The following is a 17,467-nucleotide window of genomic DNA, read 5'->3' as shown; positions in this document are numbered from 1 at the left end:
CAATAGCATTTACTGCTGTACCTGGTGAAGGTGGAGCTGGTATCAACTACTTTGTATACAGCTGGATTGTTTAGTCCAGTGGTTCCAAGCCAAGAGGTTGCGCCCCCAACAAAGGGTGACAAGACACGTCTGGGTTATAATGAGGTGATTATAATGGAGTACGGAAAGAGAAAAAAAAAAAATTATCTTCTGCTGCACATTTGTATTCATGTTTTCCTTTGCTTATGTAACTGGAGCCATCTGAGAAGTTTGAAATCTCTCTTTTAGTGGAATTATTAAATACTAGACATCTTAAAAGTGACAAGTGGCTCCATCTGGACCCCGCCTTTTGTAAGGGGTCACAAACCGAAAAGGTTGAAACCAACTGGTTTTATTTTTAACAACTGAAGCTGTCAGATAAATGTAGTGGAGTAGTACATCATTTCCCTCTGAATTGTAAATGAAGTAAAGTACACTGAGTTTCCACCTGGTGTGACATGAGCGCTCCTTGTTAACCTCTTATTTACTGTCTGCTGACACATGTTGGATTAACATGTGACATACCAGTGATCCATTTACAGATATGCCACGTTTTGCCCACAACAGCGTTCAGAAGCTGTATGTGGGAGTATAAAAACAAACAAACAAAAAAAAAACAAAGGCCTTGTTCTTGGATGGAAGCAAATGCATCCTTGTGGGAGAATAACCTTTGTAGCATAACATGCTTCACTATCAAGTCTTGATAGAGGAAATAACATTCATTAGGAAGTCAAACAGTTATATACAGAATATAATATGATAACCCTGATTCAACTGATTTATAATGAGTCCCTGTGTTGAATAATGTAGGGAAAGGCTGCTCCGCATCAACGCACCCTCCTTTGCTCATGCTGCAGCCGCTGCAATCAAACAATGAACTTAAGCACCATCTACATTACCATATTGTTATTAAAACTTAGTGATAATTTATGAACTTAAATATACAATTAATGATAATCAATGTAGACTCTTCAGTGCGAGGAGTGGCCTGGTGATCCGCTAATAGGTTTAGCTCAGTCATTGACCAAGTTATGAATTATTCTGTCTAAGCTGTGTGCAGCCTTGTGTTTACAACCTACACATTCGCTGACCTTTTCTGGTGTGGATTTGATGCGGCTGATCAATTCAACATTGTTCCATAAAAAAAAAAAAAAAAAAAAAAGGTTATTAAAATTTCATCCCCAAATGTGGTGTGTGAGCCCTGCTGTAATGCAAAAGATTAATTTGCTGGTGTTAGGCTGGCGTTAGGCTAATGTGAATCGCTCTAATATGATTCACATTAGAGTGGGCCTCAGGGGCCAGCATTGCAGGTCTCCTTGATGCAGAAAGGAAAATTAATTAAAAACAATAATCGTGTAATTCTGCTCATTACTTTTGCTCAGACAGTAGCTCTTTATCCTGGTGTGTCTTTTTGATGTATGTCAGATAGCGAGGTGTTCGCTCAGAGGGACAATCGCAAGGTTGCATCAGGCAGGTGTCATGGACGATGTGAGGAGGAACAGAAGGGAAGCCTGGATAAAAGATTCCCGTGCATCTGTGCTGAAGTAGAGCTTGATAACTCTCACTCTGACAGACATCGGTATCTAGGACAGGACACCACTCTATACCTCCGTCTTCTTCTTTCCATTTCTCTCTGTTTCTTCACTCCCTCTCTCAAGCCCCTGGACCATGCCAAGTCAGTTTGACTAAGAACATTAGGGTGTCACAGCTTGGGATTTGGCGTTTGCAATTCTATTAGAGCGACGATTCTAAAGGCAAACGTCTTCCATTCCCTCTACCTCTCCTCCTGGCGTTGCCTCTGCCAGCCAACAGATGCAGGTTTTTACATATCAAAGCTGTTGACTTGCCAGAGTCGTTCCTTCACGCCTCTAATGCTCTTTCCTTCAGAGGACTGTACCTCGGTCCCTTGATCAAGTTACTAAACGCGGCTTTGCACATGGCTCACCACCAAAGGCGGGTGGCTCACGCTGGGACCTGGAAATGGAGGCGAGAAAAGCATCTCAGAGGGATTGGCTTGTGCTTACACACCATGAGACAGGCCAAGAGAAGGAAAGGAGGGGGCATACCGACAGCGTTCGGAGCAAACAACAAAAGCGGGGCCGGATTGTGTTAATAAAGTAAATTCTCAAGCTGAGAAAGACGAGCAAGGGTCTATGTATTTGGCAAACGAAACAGAGTCAACAGAGTGCGTTGATGTGCACACATGGCGGACACATTTCCTCAATATTCTCAAATTCTCTCAAAGCAATCTAAGAACTCAAGAGCGGATTGTTTGTGCTTTTTAAACCTGGACTTTGATGCCAGCAATTAATTACAACAGGACTCTGAAGCACGAACGTAGCAGAATGATTGGTTTATCAATACCAAAGCCCGAATAAGTCTCTTCATTAGGTCTACTTTGAAGATGGAGAACAGATGAAAGAATGACATCAAGAACTGTAGTTTAAGAGAGGTGCTTTATTAAAATTATGCTACACGATCAGATATAATTGCAGTCTCAAAAAACTTTTGTGTTGAAAGGAAGAGACAGAACGATCAGAAGTGAAGCGATGTGCTTCACTGTGTGTCATGTTCTGTGTCTGTCATCTTATGACGCAACTAACACACGAGAGCAAATCACTGTGAGAAAAGGAATAAATTAATAATAAGATGTGTCTTCTCAATTCTCCCCCTCCCTCACCTCCCAAGCCAAGCCTCCTCCACGCGAGTGTCACTAACAACAGCCTCTCCCTGTAAGTGACCCCTGTCACTTGACGCTGGAGTGGAGGGTGCAGCAGAATGTGATAGGAGATGACCTTTTCTGGTTGGGTGTCAGAGGAGAGGAATCTTGCCCGAGAAGCGGCCGCGGTGTTGACCTCCACCGTGTAGATGGGGTCATTCAAAGGTTGTGGACCTTCATGTTAATTACATCTTAGCTTCTTGAGAATACGGGTTTTTCAGCTCTTACTACTGTATCTCATCCCATATTATTATATTCAACTTGGGCAGTATGAAAGTATATAATTACTTTTAAACGCTTGGCTTTGGATTTTTTAGTATCCATCATACATTCAGTAGCTGGGTAAGACCACATGAAATTATAGTTTGGATTAAGGTCTTGTTCCTCCTCTCCTCCTCCTCCAATGAAGCAGCTGTTGATTCTACACACTGTGAATGCTTTGTTACTCTTATTAGTTTCATCCTATCTGCCTTGTCATCTCTATGGTTAGTCTTGATCGCATTTGACATTTGCTTTCAGTTCTTTCACCCGTATCCACTGGATGCGGCTACTCTGCATTCAGGTTGCACCGTGGCTCTTTTCACGTTTGTGTTGCGGATCACATTTCCTTTCTTCAGCAGCCACTTTTCAAATATTGTTTTGAGTTGTTTCGCTGAAGTATGTGTTGTATACATGCACTGAATGCATGTTTGCAGCTAATCTATTTTTGAATGATTTTTTTTGGGCCATGTGCCTTTATTACAGATAGTGGAGAGAAGATGTTGCGGTTCATGGTCGGCATCTTGACCTCTTCTCTGTGGAGACGCTCCTTGCAGCACATTAATGATCAACGTGGTAACAGATAGAACAGCCATTTTATCTTAGTTTTTGTTATCTGTATTTCATGATGATTAACAATGAAATGCACCATCAAATATTAATGGCATGTCAATTGACAATAAATATAGGCACCTTCAAAGACACACGGCGCTCTAGCAAAAAATAGACCCGGTGCATAAAGATAATGAAGCAGAAAAAAGATTCATACTGCATTTTTCAGTTATCTTTTTCACATGCTACACACTTAACAACGCTTACCAACTATTCAAGACTATTTTCCTGTGTTTTACATGTGTAATTACAATGACTGTATGTTGGGCTCTGAGTTCTTCCAAAACCTGGGTGACCTACAAGTCAATATTGTGCCTGAAGGCAACCTGTGTAGACACAGACGGACCACCGGAGCTGCTGCTGATACTCTGATAATGTGCTGCTTACGCTACGCCTCCTGTGTAGAAACGCTGTAACAAATTGGTGCATCGGCCAGACTGGCATCAAATATCTCCAGCAGCCACCACAGTGCTGGAATGTGACACGGTCAAAACCAGTAGAAAAATTTGCCTTTCACCATGATGTCTTCATATTTATATACCTACCATAGTAGAATACGTACATAGTGTTTTTTAAAATTATTTCTTCAATAGCTTCATATACTCATTTATTTCATTTATCATGTGACAAAATGATTATGTTTTTAATTTTCTATGATAACAACTCTAAACTCAATCCAAAAATGCCTTTTATTTTGGAAAGATCTTGCTTAAATGCATCATCTTTTGCTTTGAAGCTGTGGCATGTGGTGTTACTGCAAATGAAAGAAAAAAAAATTCATTTTCATAAACGCTGCAACATCGCAGCTGCTGACCAAGAAGCTTTTAGACAGTTAGGACTTATTTGCTTTTTTATCCTGCTCTGATTTTGCTGCCTTGAGACAAATGGTACACAGAATACAGTACGTGTCCCTGCTGCTCTCCAAACGGCAGCGGGATCACGGTGACCTATTGCTGCTGGTGGCATTAAACTGCTCCCTGCTGAGAGGGAGCAAGGGGGGAAGCATCATCCATTCTTCAACTGTTTTAAAATAACTGAGGCAATGTGTGTTAATATTTCACGTGGACTACATGCAGTAGATATTTCAATGAGATGCTGTTCAAAAGTAGGGCATGGAGACATGTTCAACATGAGGATCGATGTGTGAATATACAGCAGCCTTTTAATCGTGCTTTACAAAAGGCTATTAGCACCAATCTTGTTCTTTCATTTTTGCATTCAACAATTTGTTTCTATCCCACCACACCCTCTTTGCATGAGGCAGCAGATCCACCGAGTGTTGCTAATTAATGAAGGGCATCTTAGAGTCTAAATCCTTTGTTTACTTTTTGGTGTCAGCATTGGTGCATAGCAAAGCCACTAACCTTTGATATGGGCTGTCATCACTGCATAATCATAATCAATTCAGCCAAAAATTCAACACAGTCTTCTTCAAAGCACATCAAAACTTCATTAATTCTTTTAACACAGCACAGTGGGTAGCAGCTAAGCTGAAACGTGAACGCCATAGCAAAGAGTACAATAAAACTCTTGAAAAAAAATGAGGGCAGAATTATGCGCTAATCCTTGTCGGCTAGAACAGAACGGGGGCTGCTCTTGTTCTTCTTCAATCAAAATATTGGTAGTGGGAGTGTCAAGTTCGTCTTGAATCAAAACCCTGGTTCTGCTGCAGCCATAATTCTGTTTTATTACACACTTTAAAAAGTTGTTGGATATTTTCCTGACGTCTTATGTTTGGCAAGTCCGATGCTGAGGACACTTAAAGCATGGCAGTCAGCATGCAGCATGTTAACTATCATACATTTCACAGTAGTTTATGAATGACATGCTGCTGCAGAGGTTCTTTCCAGATTACAGTAAATTGAGATGGAAGAATGCATGGATTAACTAAGTAGGCCATGAGGAAAAAAAACAAAACAATAGAGCTGTGGCTATGAGACTCAGTTTTTCTATTTCTTGTAATCACTTGCCAGAGAATGGCAAGCACCCTACATGGATCGCTTTCATTCCCTTCCTATCCATCTTCCGCTCTTTTCTCTGCAGAGAGAAACATCCCCTGCCCATGAATGAGTGACACAGCTTTGAATCTCTGACGTTTACTTGAAATATTCTATTCAAATATCCATAAATGAATACAAAATGAATACTAGTGGGAATAAATTAGCTGCTAACTAATTAGCTGTTAAGCCATCTTTGAATGTCACATCTCAAAGAAGGGAAAGGGGTTTCTCATTGAGTGGCAGTGGCGGGGGGTCCGAGGCCTAGGGATATGGCATGCAGTCTTTGGGGCTTCTCTGACACACACACACACACACACACACACACACACACACACACACACACACACACACACACACACACACATATATTTATATACAGTCTACTCACATTGTACGATCAGCTCCACCACGGCCTCCCGGGGTTTTACGTTGAACCCATTATACTGACTGGTCTGGCAGCGGTACGAGCCCGTCATCTCCCTGGACACATTAACAATACGCAGCACACCGTCATAGCTCTCCATCTGCATGTTGCCATCCGGCATTGGCGCCTCCTTATCCGCTCGCGACCACAGGATGATGGGTTTGGGCTTCCCTGAAACAAGGCACTCCAGCTCCACTGTGTCACCCTCGCGGGCCACCAGGGGGGACTTGCCCCGGGGGACTGTCAGGTTGGGGGGAACTAAGAAAGAGAAAAACAGAGGAGGGACTGATATGGGGCTCTAGAAAGTCAGCAGGCGGGGTAAGAGGAAATGGTCGACTTGGGGGAGAGGTGGCGTGGAGAATAGGGGTGCGGGGGGGAGCGAATGAGCATCCAAGTTGCGATGGCAATGAAGCTGAGTCTCAGCCACACACACACAGCTTTGTATGGAAGGACCATGCAGATATTAGCAGCGGCAATGGATAACAGCTGGGACGCTCTGAGCATGTACTTTAAGTAACACCGTCATGGAGGGCAGCAATGAGGAAGTTTAATGTTATCAAGCAATGGCAAACAATGAACAATGCAATGGAGACCTGACAAGCAGATGCACTTTGCAACCATACCGGTCAAAGAAAATGATAAAGTAAAAGCCCTTTTCAACCAAACAGGTCCAGGTACAGCCACAGGAACTAAACTCAGGAACTAAAAGACAAAAACTAAATGTCCTTTTTGTGCATTTCCTGTTTTGCGTTTCCACTGCGTCTGAAGAATCGATTAAAAAAAGTTTCGGCAAATTAATCTGACAACAGATTTAAAAAATGATGAGAATGTTTCACACACAAGGAAACAACTCACATTGGACTGTATATTCTATTCGTGTTCTGTGGTTGTCTATCTTTCAGCTTTAGTTCACGGCTCTGATAACAACGATCAGCCAGTTAAAGGAATAGTATGACATTTTGGTAAATAGGCTCATTCACTTTCTTGCTTTTGAGTTCAGGTCGACATCGCTCTCATACCTGTGGACAACACTGGAAACGGGGAGAAACAGCTGACCTGACTCTGTTATAAACTCACATATTATATCTCATTTGTTTAATTTGTACAAAAAGGTTTTAAGTTTGGCTGTGTGTCAGACTACTGCTTCGGCGGGAACAGTGACTTTCCAGAGTTTCAGCAGGTTGCCTGGGGATCTCTCGCTGATAACAAAGACTTCGCATACTGTATAACGTGTAAAGTAGAAAGCTTTAGAAGTGCTGGTGGGTGGTTTGATACCTCTGGGCAGGGCCAGACAAGCTGTTTTCCTCTGTTTCCAGTCTTTGTGCTAAGATAACCACATCCAGGCTGCAGCTTGGTATCAGCTGATATCAGCGAGAAAGCGAATAAGCCCGTTTCCCGAAATATCAAACCGTTCCTTTAAGTTTTGATCCTGTTGTCGACTTTATCACCTCTCCCTCTGTCTGTGACTCATGCTCTCTTTGTGTCGCAGGAAAGAGCGTAGTCAGGAAGCCGACAGCCTCCTACAATCAATTAACATTAAAAGAAATGTCTGGCCCTTGTCCTAGTAATGATGCTAGTTGCACCCTGTGCTTGCTGTACACACAAATTCAAGCAGCCATAAAGTTTATGTTCGACCACTCAACGACATTCAGCACTGCAATCTCTACCTCGATCGTCGGACAGTATGAAGCCCGGAGAAGGCACCTCTGTTACCAGGGACACTGGCAGAGGAATTCAGGTTCCTGAAATAGTTCCTGGGCCCATGGAAAAGCTCTTGCAGTGGAAACGGGATATAACTCACTGAAATAAGAAGGTGAATGAAATCCATCCAGTAATGATAATATAAACAAATTCTATCTACACCCCTCTAAGCAACAACAGCGCATTACCCCTCTACGATATCACAATCTTCATCATTGTCAGCATTGCCATTAAAATCATCAGCATAGCGGTATCATCATAATTGCCACATTGTCACCACCATCATCATTTCAACATTCATAATTCTTATCACCATCACCAGCATCATCGCCATCACTCTGCAGCCTTTTACTTCCCTGCCCTCCTCCTCATGGAGCTGCTCAATCTCACCCACAGCATCATATTATTCAGAGCATTTACAACAGAACCCTCCCAAAGGTGATATAGCTTTATTGCTGGCTGTGTAACAAAATATGACCCAATAAATATTTTGCCTTTGTTTAACGGACATTTTACAGCCTGGCTGAAAGTTAGCAATGAATAATAAAAGAAGTGCAAAGTGCCAAATTGCTGGACACAGTCGCAGGCTTCTTTGAGTGTGTGTGCGTGCGTGTGTGTGTGTGTTCTAAGTTTGGGAAGCAGGAAAACTAGCAGGTTGGATCAGGCAGTCTGATTCCTCATCAAGCATGCTGGCCAAGTAAATTTGTTTAATTAGTAAACCTGGCAAATTGCACCAGCTCCTAGAGTGCCGTGTGTGTGTATTTGTGTGTTCATGTATTTTTGTGCGGGTCCAAACCATCAGCAGACTCCAAGACTATTTTGTACACTGCTCCCAAAAATAGTTTACAGCCAGCGATTCGAGGAGTGAAAATCTTCTCAGCAATGATGAAACCGTGTCATGCTTCCCTGATGATTTTCGAATCACTGTCATTCTGCCCAAACAATAGTGCAGCTGGAATGGAGTCAAGCCACAGTGAAGTTTCATAGTGATGAAATCACTCGCAATCTCTAGAAAACGAAAGAGTCCAGCTATATTTCTTTTGACCCCATTTCTGCCTGGGTGAGAAGTAACAATCCTACTGTCATCTCAATGATCCAACTGCCGGGATATCTACAGTCCTTAAAGTGAGTCCAAAGGTACAAACCTACTCAAACTTCGTAGAAGCAAAGGGAAAGCTCAACACACATTGCTGATTCTAATGTTTTACTAGATCACATACTCATTTTAAATTGAAAATAATAACTCATACACCACCAGCAAATATTGGTTATTGCTAACCCCAGTGAAAATAAATGTCTGAGACTAGACACGTCTAAAGACTGGACAAAGGTTGTGAATGGGGCACAGTGTGAAAGAGCCCTCTCTCTCTGCACTATTAATGGAAAAATCACAGACAGAGAGCAACGTTAGCATTCATTTGTCATGTCTCTGTAAACCCGGCGAACTCAAGTCCAATCTTCTTTTAGTTCAAGTGAAGTTTTCCTTTTCCAACAACTCCTGATGAAAACGTCTGAACCTTTGCCCGCTAAAAGCTCCACTATGTTCACCAGCTGGTTGCTTACTTAGTCTGTCTGCGGGTTAGTGCTGGACAGGTAACAGACTGCGTTTATCAGAGCTTTTCCACTAAAAACAGCTGCCTGCTGTGTGTGGAACAACGCTGATGGGAGCAGTGAAAGTGAACGAAAAACAAGTCGTGAGCCGCAAACAATAACCGAAACAATGAGCTGGAATTCAATAAAAGGCTCAAAAGAGATGAGAGGGACTGTAGTCAGGAGTTGTGATTCAGTCTCCTCGAGGGACACCCTTTTACACACAAGTATTCATTTTATTCAATGCTAATATATAACTATTGATCATAGCAGCTTTAAACCAAGTCTACTGTATATGGAAAATACTGTTCTGATTAATTATTGTATTACAACAGAAAACAGAAAATTACTCAGTTGCCTTTCCAGCCATTGTTACCCACATGTTTGGCTGCCCATCAGTTAGCTCAACCTTTATCTAGACCTTTTCAGGAATGTAATGCATAAACATGCATGGGATAATGAAGACTGGTCATTCACAGATAAATCTTGGCAATGCTATTTGGCACCAAAGGAGCAGCAAAAATGATCTCTCACAGAGACAATGATAGCGGACACTCATTTCATTCTCATACATTTGCTGATTGGTATTCACACAATGTCTCTCGACTGAGCCAGCCAGGTGTCAAGAACTGACATATTTCTTTTCCTCAGCATATTTTCTCCACTTTTCTGAACAATTCCTTGGGCCCAAACAGTGAAATGGCGAATTGACAGCAGCAGGATAGGAGGAGAGCAGCAAGCATCCATTAGCGAGTGGAGGAGAGGTGTATTCACTGAGTTGCCATCATTACACCTGGCCTCTCCACAGCCCAGATTAGGCAGGCAATTACAGTTGTCGGCCTATTGGGTTTGGCAGCGCGAATGCTGGCTATCAGCTGCCATTGTCTCTCCCTGCACCATCGTGGAAACGCAAACAGGCATACATGCACACAGACACTCGCCCATCTCTCTCTTGCTTACTCTGTACTAATTTTTCCCCTCCTGCTCTCTCTTTCCAAGTGAACACCCTGCCTCTGTGTGTGAGACTGACCACTGAGATGCTCAGTGTGGCAGAGAGCCTGCTACTGGTCTTCACTGTGCTCTCATTGTGCCAAAGCCATCCAAATGCCAGTGATGCCTGCAGGGCATGCCCGCTGTGTGCGTATGCTTGTGTAGTCTCTGCTTACGCGGTTTTATGCCTCTGTATGTGTATGTGTGTATAGCTGAGTGTTTCTCTTCTCGCCCACGGGTGACACCATGCTGTGATCCTGCCTCTGTTCCTCAATGGGATGCTTTTCGCTGTTGTTGCTGGCTGAAAACATTGTGTCTGTCTGTGTGTGTGCATATGTGTGTGTGATTGTGTGTGTGTGTATGTGTGCGTGCGTGTGTGCGTGTGTGCGTGCGTGTGCGTGTACTTTTTGGGCCAAAATTGGGACTGGACCTCCTTGTTTGGCCTCTGTAGCCCCACACATCTCTAGGACCTTAGCTGGAACGATGCTCTGTGTGTAGAGGCTGATTGCTGAAGCCTGTCAGCAGGATCCATCAGCACCACAGCAGACACGCTGCAATGTGAGCCGACTGCAAAACGCAGGAATATCTAGCACTTTCTCACAGCGACGAGAGACGGAGCGGTTCGCACGGACGTCTTTGAGAATAAACAACATTCCCACTGCCCCGTTTTCTGGTTAAGTGCTGTGACATCACTCCCTGTCACCATGGCAACATAGCACTATCTAGTACTGCAACTCCTCCAGAGTGTGTGTCTGTATGTGTGAGAGTGTGTTTAGACAGCTTGAGGCCAATGAGTTGGTCACAATGTGACAGGACTCTGTGCTCCTCTGAGTCCTGGACCTCTGGGAACGGAGAGGAGTCCCGCAGGTCCACTGTGAGGCATGTTTGTGAATCCGTGAGTGTTTTTGTGTGTGTGGGAGACAAGTTGCTGAAGTGTAATAAATGTCTACAGATGTGTTAAAATTGGCTTAGTGCAGTGATAGACTGTAGCGACACACTGCTGACCACAATGACATACTACTGTGTGTGTGGTTTTGAGCCCTATGCGGTTCCCCTGAGATTCTATAAGTTGTCTTACAATCAGTCATACAAACCCCTCATGAATCCATGTAAGCGAGGTTGTACAGCAGCAGGTTTTCAATACCAAACACTCTCATGGGCTGTAGTTTGATTTGTGGCCACACTGCTCTCCGTAATGTTACCCTTCTGTTTTCAAATACATACCTCCAGTACCACCACTTTGTCTGCTGCTAAGCAGTGAGCAGGACTCTGGAAGGACCAGAGTTTATGTACATTGCTCAAGGGGCCTCGACAGTAGTTAATGAGGGAGGGAAAGTATTTCTTATTCATGTTTGCCTTCCAGATTTTCCCAGCTGGACAGGGAAGTGATTTCCCAGATGGCCACCTCCATAAAGCATGACTTCAGGTGGTGCAGTTGGGGCTAGATGCTGGTGCACTGTGCATAATGTGCCCAGTTATCTCGTCTTATTAACATATTTTATGGACTTTGCACAAAGTGAACACTGGTCACGGTGTACCTACAACTGAAAGTACCACTGGGCTTCTGCCTGCTACTCTCCGATTTCCCCAAACCTCTATAAATGTTCACGTTTGTGTTTATAGAATACCGAGTTTGTTTTTCCCCCTGACAGTTTGGACATCTATAACCCTCCTCTGAAAAATCACAGGTGTTGTGCTGACATATGCTGCCAGGTGGTTATATGCCCATCATTCTAGAAGTGGCATGACCGTGGCATCTACTGTTGTCATATGGCAGATTTCTCAGGACAGCAGCCCAGCTGTGGGACAGCTGTTAGGCCCCTTCATCCCAGTTTACAGCTTACTGGGACTGCTTCAGGACCTGTATTGGCTTGTTACTCCAATGCTGGAATCTAGTAGATGTTATTATTTTACTCCAGTTTGCAATTTGTAACTTCATTGCATGTCACAGTGGTCAGAAACTTTCAATTTGAAGTTTTTAGGAGCGGAGGAGAGCTGCTAGTGCTCAGGCAAGAAGTAGCTTGCTGGCATCCCTGCTGGCATCCTCGCCACTGTCACCAGACGGAAAAAAATCGCTGATATTTTGTCCTGACTTTCAGACGTTTGGGGTCGACGTCTGTCCATCTTTGGTTTAAGAGGAATTTGTAATACTTGTTGGAAAGCTTTTATTGCACTTAACGTAACAAATTATCAACCTGTCTCTCCTCTCCTGCGCTGTGTGTGTGTGTGTGTGTGTGTGGGGGGGGAGGTTCTAAGACGCATGCACTGTGTAACACAAAGCAGAGGAGAGGAGAGCAATGCGAGTGTAAATGACAGCAAAACACACACTGCGCTGAAATGAAACAAATTCTTTTTTTTTTTTCTTTTTTTTTTTAACTTTTCTTTTTTTTCCATGTATTCATTGTTTTGTGGTTTCTTGTGTAGCAGGGTGTCGCCTTGAGGAAGCGGGCCGCCCCTGCCCCAACCCCGCCCCAAGGCAATGTTAGGGGAAACATTGAATTGTTAATTCCAAGGCTATGGAGCACATAATTAACTTACGACATTAGTTTGTTGGGTTGAAAAAAAGCCTTTTCATAACTAGCACATCCACTGTTGTTGTATTTCTCCTCTGTCAGCAAGCTGGTCCTGGATGCTATTAGAGTTTATGCTAACATTAGCAGTTCCTTATCATATGCTGGTGGCGATACTGAAATCTGCCTGGGACATGTAGTTTTAGCCTCAGTCTTTTATTATGATATGATGTATGTCTGGCCATCAGGTGCATATTAAAGACAGAAAATGCAAGCTAATGTCATTTACTATCTAGCTACAGCTTACAAAATCTGCCAGTAACAGTTGATTTGTCGTCAGTTACAATTCAGGAAGCAGCTTTTGTCGACCTCTTTTCTGAAAATATTGATCCTTTGTTTGAAAATTGAGCCACACTTCTGACAAAGTTAAAAACCAGACGCATTGCAAAAACAACATGCACTGTTTTTGTCATATTTTTCAGTGTGTGTCCGGCCAGTTCTTGAACCAGCTGCTGTGATTCTCCCACTGTACGAATCAAAAAACAAAAAAAGACAATGAAAGAAGCTGAACATCAACCAACATCAATAAAGAACCACATTCTATGAAAAATCCACGTTGTGTTGTTTAAACCTTAAGGAAGAAAGCAGTAAACAACTTGTTTGCACTCACAATGACCAAACAGCAGTTGAACCTTTTCACCCTGTAGGTGAGTCAGGATGTAGACCAGGTTCCTCTTTATCAGGGTCAGTGAATTTGCTGCTGAAACAAGCACATCAGTGCGGTCAACGGCCAGCGGGCATGCTGCCCCTATTAGACTCACATGTGGCACAGTCACTTGAATGATGGCAGCTCATGGCGAATCAGAGTCAACCAGACAACGGGGAGGTTGAAAGGAGGATACACACATGAGCAGGCCTGCTGTGAACCTCAGATGACTCAAAATCTTTGCGGAAAAAAGGCCGTACATTGTGTTCATTAAACCAGCTCATCTTTTAATCAACTGAGCACTTAATTGATTTGCTTAATTCATTAACCGCCGTGATTGTTGAGATTGACAGAAACACTGGGTGCTAATTGAGGGACTCATCATGGAGGGATTTATCCGCCTCACAAGAAGAGAGAGGTGACTTTCAATCCTAATACTTACTTTGTGGTCGTCAATCAGACTGTGGATGAGCTGCTGTCGTGCGTCGATGCTAAAATGTATCAACAGAGGCTTTTTCTTGCAACAACGGTTTATTGGCTGTAATGTAGTTTTCCTGAACTGAGACGGCAGAATCCAGTGTTCGCAGTAATTATAAGACAGCGAGCGCAATATCAGCTTTGTGAATCAGTGATGAAGACTGGCTTTAAATGTCAGAAATACATCCATAATAACTCTACATGCTATTAAAATTTTATCTCTGAGATGGTCCCAATGGTAGTTCCAATCTGAAGCCAAAAAACATTTCAGCTCCGCAGCCGCAGAAATGGCAATAATCACATCATCTAACAACAATCTAGCAAGACACACCAACGAAACACACATTCAACACACAGGCTAATGAAAGGATTAATTGGCTAGTTCCTGTTAGAAGTTTATGGGATGCTTTATGTTTTACACTAATGCTCGTAACTCTTTTCAGCTGTTTCTGTGTTGTGGATCTTAATCCTGACAGTATCCAAAGGGGAGGTCTGTGTCCTCGTTTTCAGACCATGCTCATAAATAGGCATTAGCCCTGCAATCTCTGGAAGCCCCGACGAGAAAAGAAGTTGCTTATTTAATGAGCATGTCATGATAGTAAATATTAGTACTGTTTTGCAAAAGGGAGAAATCATGAAAGCTGTTGAAATCTGTGTTCATCAAAAGTTGAAAGAATGGGAGATAATAAATATTCTCTTTTATAAAGACGTGCTGTGGGCTGGGGCTAAGCCCGGGTTTGGAATCTGGAACCGGAGCCAATGCTGGAACAGACAGTGAGCTCCAAAGTGTTCAGACTAGAGACACTTTAGGCTCAATCGCTTTCCAACCACTTCCCCAGCACGAAACCCTGGCAGACCTGCAGTGTAATCTCCTCTAAACGCTTTTATTAAGACTTCTAATTGCAGCTCGGGCTTTCTCCCTTCAGGAGAACAGGCAGAGGAACAAAAATGGGGCTTATTCACCCCAAAACAGGCTGCAGGCGTATGGCAAGGCACAGGCACAAGACGCTTTTGTACACAGCAGCTATACTGTTCCGCTTAGCGAAGACACGCCTCGGATTCATGGCATCAATCTGACTGAAAGAAACATCACGCATAACAGGCATTCTCCAGGAAAACAGCCCAGTCACATCCAGGTAAAGCAGCAGGAATTGTAACCGGCAGAAGCAAAATTCAATATATTATTTCCTATGACAGGAACAGCTCTATGGCAACGCAACACTTTCATAATATTTCATACCCACACATCTGACTGGAACAATGAAAGCTTAAGAAGCAATCACATCTAAGCCTTAAGGAAACCTTTCATTTCATACAATCACAATAGAGTCAGTCATTTCCTCGCTTATTTCCTCAGTCAGACAGCAATATTTTTTTTACACATTAAAGGGTCTGTGTTAATGCATTGGCATCGCCCAGGCACTCCAAAAGAAGAGACTGCACTACTTAAAAGATAATGAGGAAACAATCTTGGCAGGTGCGATTGATCCTACTGTTTTATAGCGCAGGGATTATCAAAGGATTATCTAACAATAATTATGCACCCAAGGTCGAGACACGGCTTTCATGTTCACGTTGTGAGTGGCAGTGAGGTGTGTGTGTGTGTGTGTGTGTGTGTGTGTGTGTGATAAGAAAAACAACTCGGCGAGAAGAGATGAGGGTGCATGAGTGTGTGAATGTGCCTGTCGATGTGTGTGCATGCAGCGCGAGCATAAAAGGGGGAAAGAAAGCTTGCAATCGCAAGTCGCAAAACTTCACACAACCCAAAAGTCACTTATCAGCAGCGAACACACGCCAGTAAATTCAAAGCAAAAACAGATATCTACTGCGCCAGCGGCAACACCAACCCGTGGGAGTCCCCCCATCATGGAAAATCTGGAAATCTGGGATGAGTGAGCGGCAGGCAGGAGACTCCCGATCGTGGCGTCTCTGAGGTGTCGAGTCGATGGGGGGTCACATCCCTTGGTGGAGTCATTGGGCGATGAAGTAATGCGTGGTGACACCGGAACATTACCGCACATTTGCTGCTCATTGATTGACCTCACACTGGAGATTACTACCATTCCCGTCCCATTATATGTGCTATTGCTTTGTCCGTCTAACCACTGCATCTCACCATTATTATAGAGCCTGTGGAAAATGTGTTGTTAACTGCACTAAATGTGCTATGTAGCAATCTTCTAAAAATTAAGCTCTCTTTTGTTGCCTCTGACGCTGTTCCAGGCTTTTTCTTCTAAAAAATCCGACATGGAGAGGGACTGATTGATGTTAAAATATAAACCAGTAGATAGAAAAAAAAAGATGTTTGACAGCTGATTTTATCCTTTGATTAATCTTTTTATGACAGAACACTGATTTTTATTATGTTAGCGCCTACATCTCGCCGTCTTTTGAAACAAGTGATGCACAATAGAGATGCAGAGTTTCTAAAAACACAATGACAGGTTGCTGCAACACTGCTCTGTTTCTAGGTAACTATTAAACATGCCATGAGTGGGGCGTTGTGTAGCGTAGTGGTTTAAGCAGGCGCCCCATGTGTAGAGGCTACAGTCCTCGCTGCAGTCGGCCCCGGTTCGAATCCCGCATCGGACGGCCTTTCACTGCATATCATTCCCCCTCTCTCTGCCTCCCCGTTTCCTGTCACTCTCCACTGTGCTGTCCATTAAAGGCATAAAAGCCCAAAAAAATATACTTAAAAAAATAAAAAAAAACATGCCATGAGTGAAACTATGCTGTATACATGTATGCAAACGTTAGTCGGAACAGTGGTGGAAGCAGCCGATTAGATGGAAGGGCGATGGATGTTTAGTCTCTGATTAGTTAAGGCTGATGCAAGTCAGCTCTGGTTCACAGGAATCCATTGAACACTCAACACAGAACAGTGGTGCTGGTGCTGTAATTCAGTGGTGTGTGTGGTAACTGGAAATTACAATAGGAGACAGTGGTTTCTGAACCTTCTTCAGCCTGACACAGAAGACTGGAATTTACTCTAATGAGGATATACAAACATTCTTAACCTGTGGAGACCATCCAGGAAAAGGGCTTAAAGGCTCAGTTCACCCAAATCTCTCTCTCTCCCTCTCTCTCTCTCTCACAAACACACACCCGCACACACACACACTAAAAATATCTGGCAGATAGTTTTGGTTTCATCTCCATAGGTTTTGAGACACCTGCCTTTGAGACTTTCCCTGAAAGTGAAAGAGCTAACTGTCAGTTGTCATGTGGGACTATTTTCTGACAAATTGAAAAAATGGGAAAAATTGTAAACACAATGCAGTTTTTAATGCTGTGAGAACCACAGAGGAATTCCCTTCCTCCTCCACTGTACTGCGGTGCATAATTTACAGTAGCAGATTAGCGAAAACCTCCGCAGATAAAACCAAAAACTATCTGCGCTGAAAGAAAAATGCTAGAGGTAAAAAGAAAAATGTCTTTCTTAATTTGGGTAAACTGACCCTT

At 43.2% G+C, this 17,467-nt stretch overlaps 1 protein-coding gene across 1 annotated transcript in view; it reads right to left on the bottom strand.

Annotated features, from left to right (window-relative positions):
* mdga2a (MAM domain containing glycosylphosphatidylinositol anchor 2a) overlaps positions 1-17,467 on the bottom strand; it is a 170,095-nt gene that overhangs the window by 49,722 nt on the left and 102,906 nt on the right. The window contains exon 9 of the mRNA XM_023429967.2: positions 5,996-6,289. Coding sequence (XP_023285735.1) covers positions 5,996-6,289 — 294 coding nt within the window. The remainder of the gene's footprint in view (positions 1-5,995; positions 6,290-17,467) is intronic.

This window comes from Seriola lalandi, unplaced genomic scaffold (genome assembly GCF_002814215.2).
Source record: "Seriola lalandi dorsalis isolate HSWRI2012SDOR001 ecotype SW California unplaced genomic scaffold, Sedor1 jcf7180002054901, whole genome shotgun sequence".
NCBI classification, from domain to species: domain Eukaryota; kingdom Metazoa; phylum Chordata; class Actinopteri; order Carangiformes; family Carangidae; genus Seriola; species Seriola lalandi.
The sequence above is the reverse complement of the archived record's forward strand: the minus strand, read 5'-3'. Positions and strand labels throughout refer to the sequence as shown.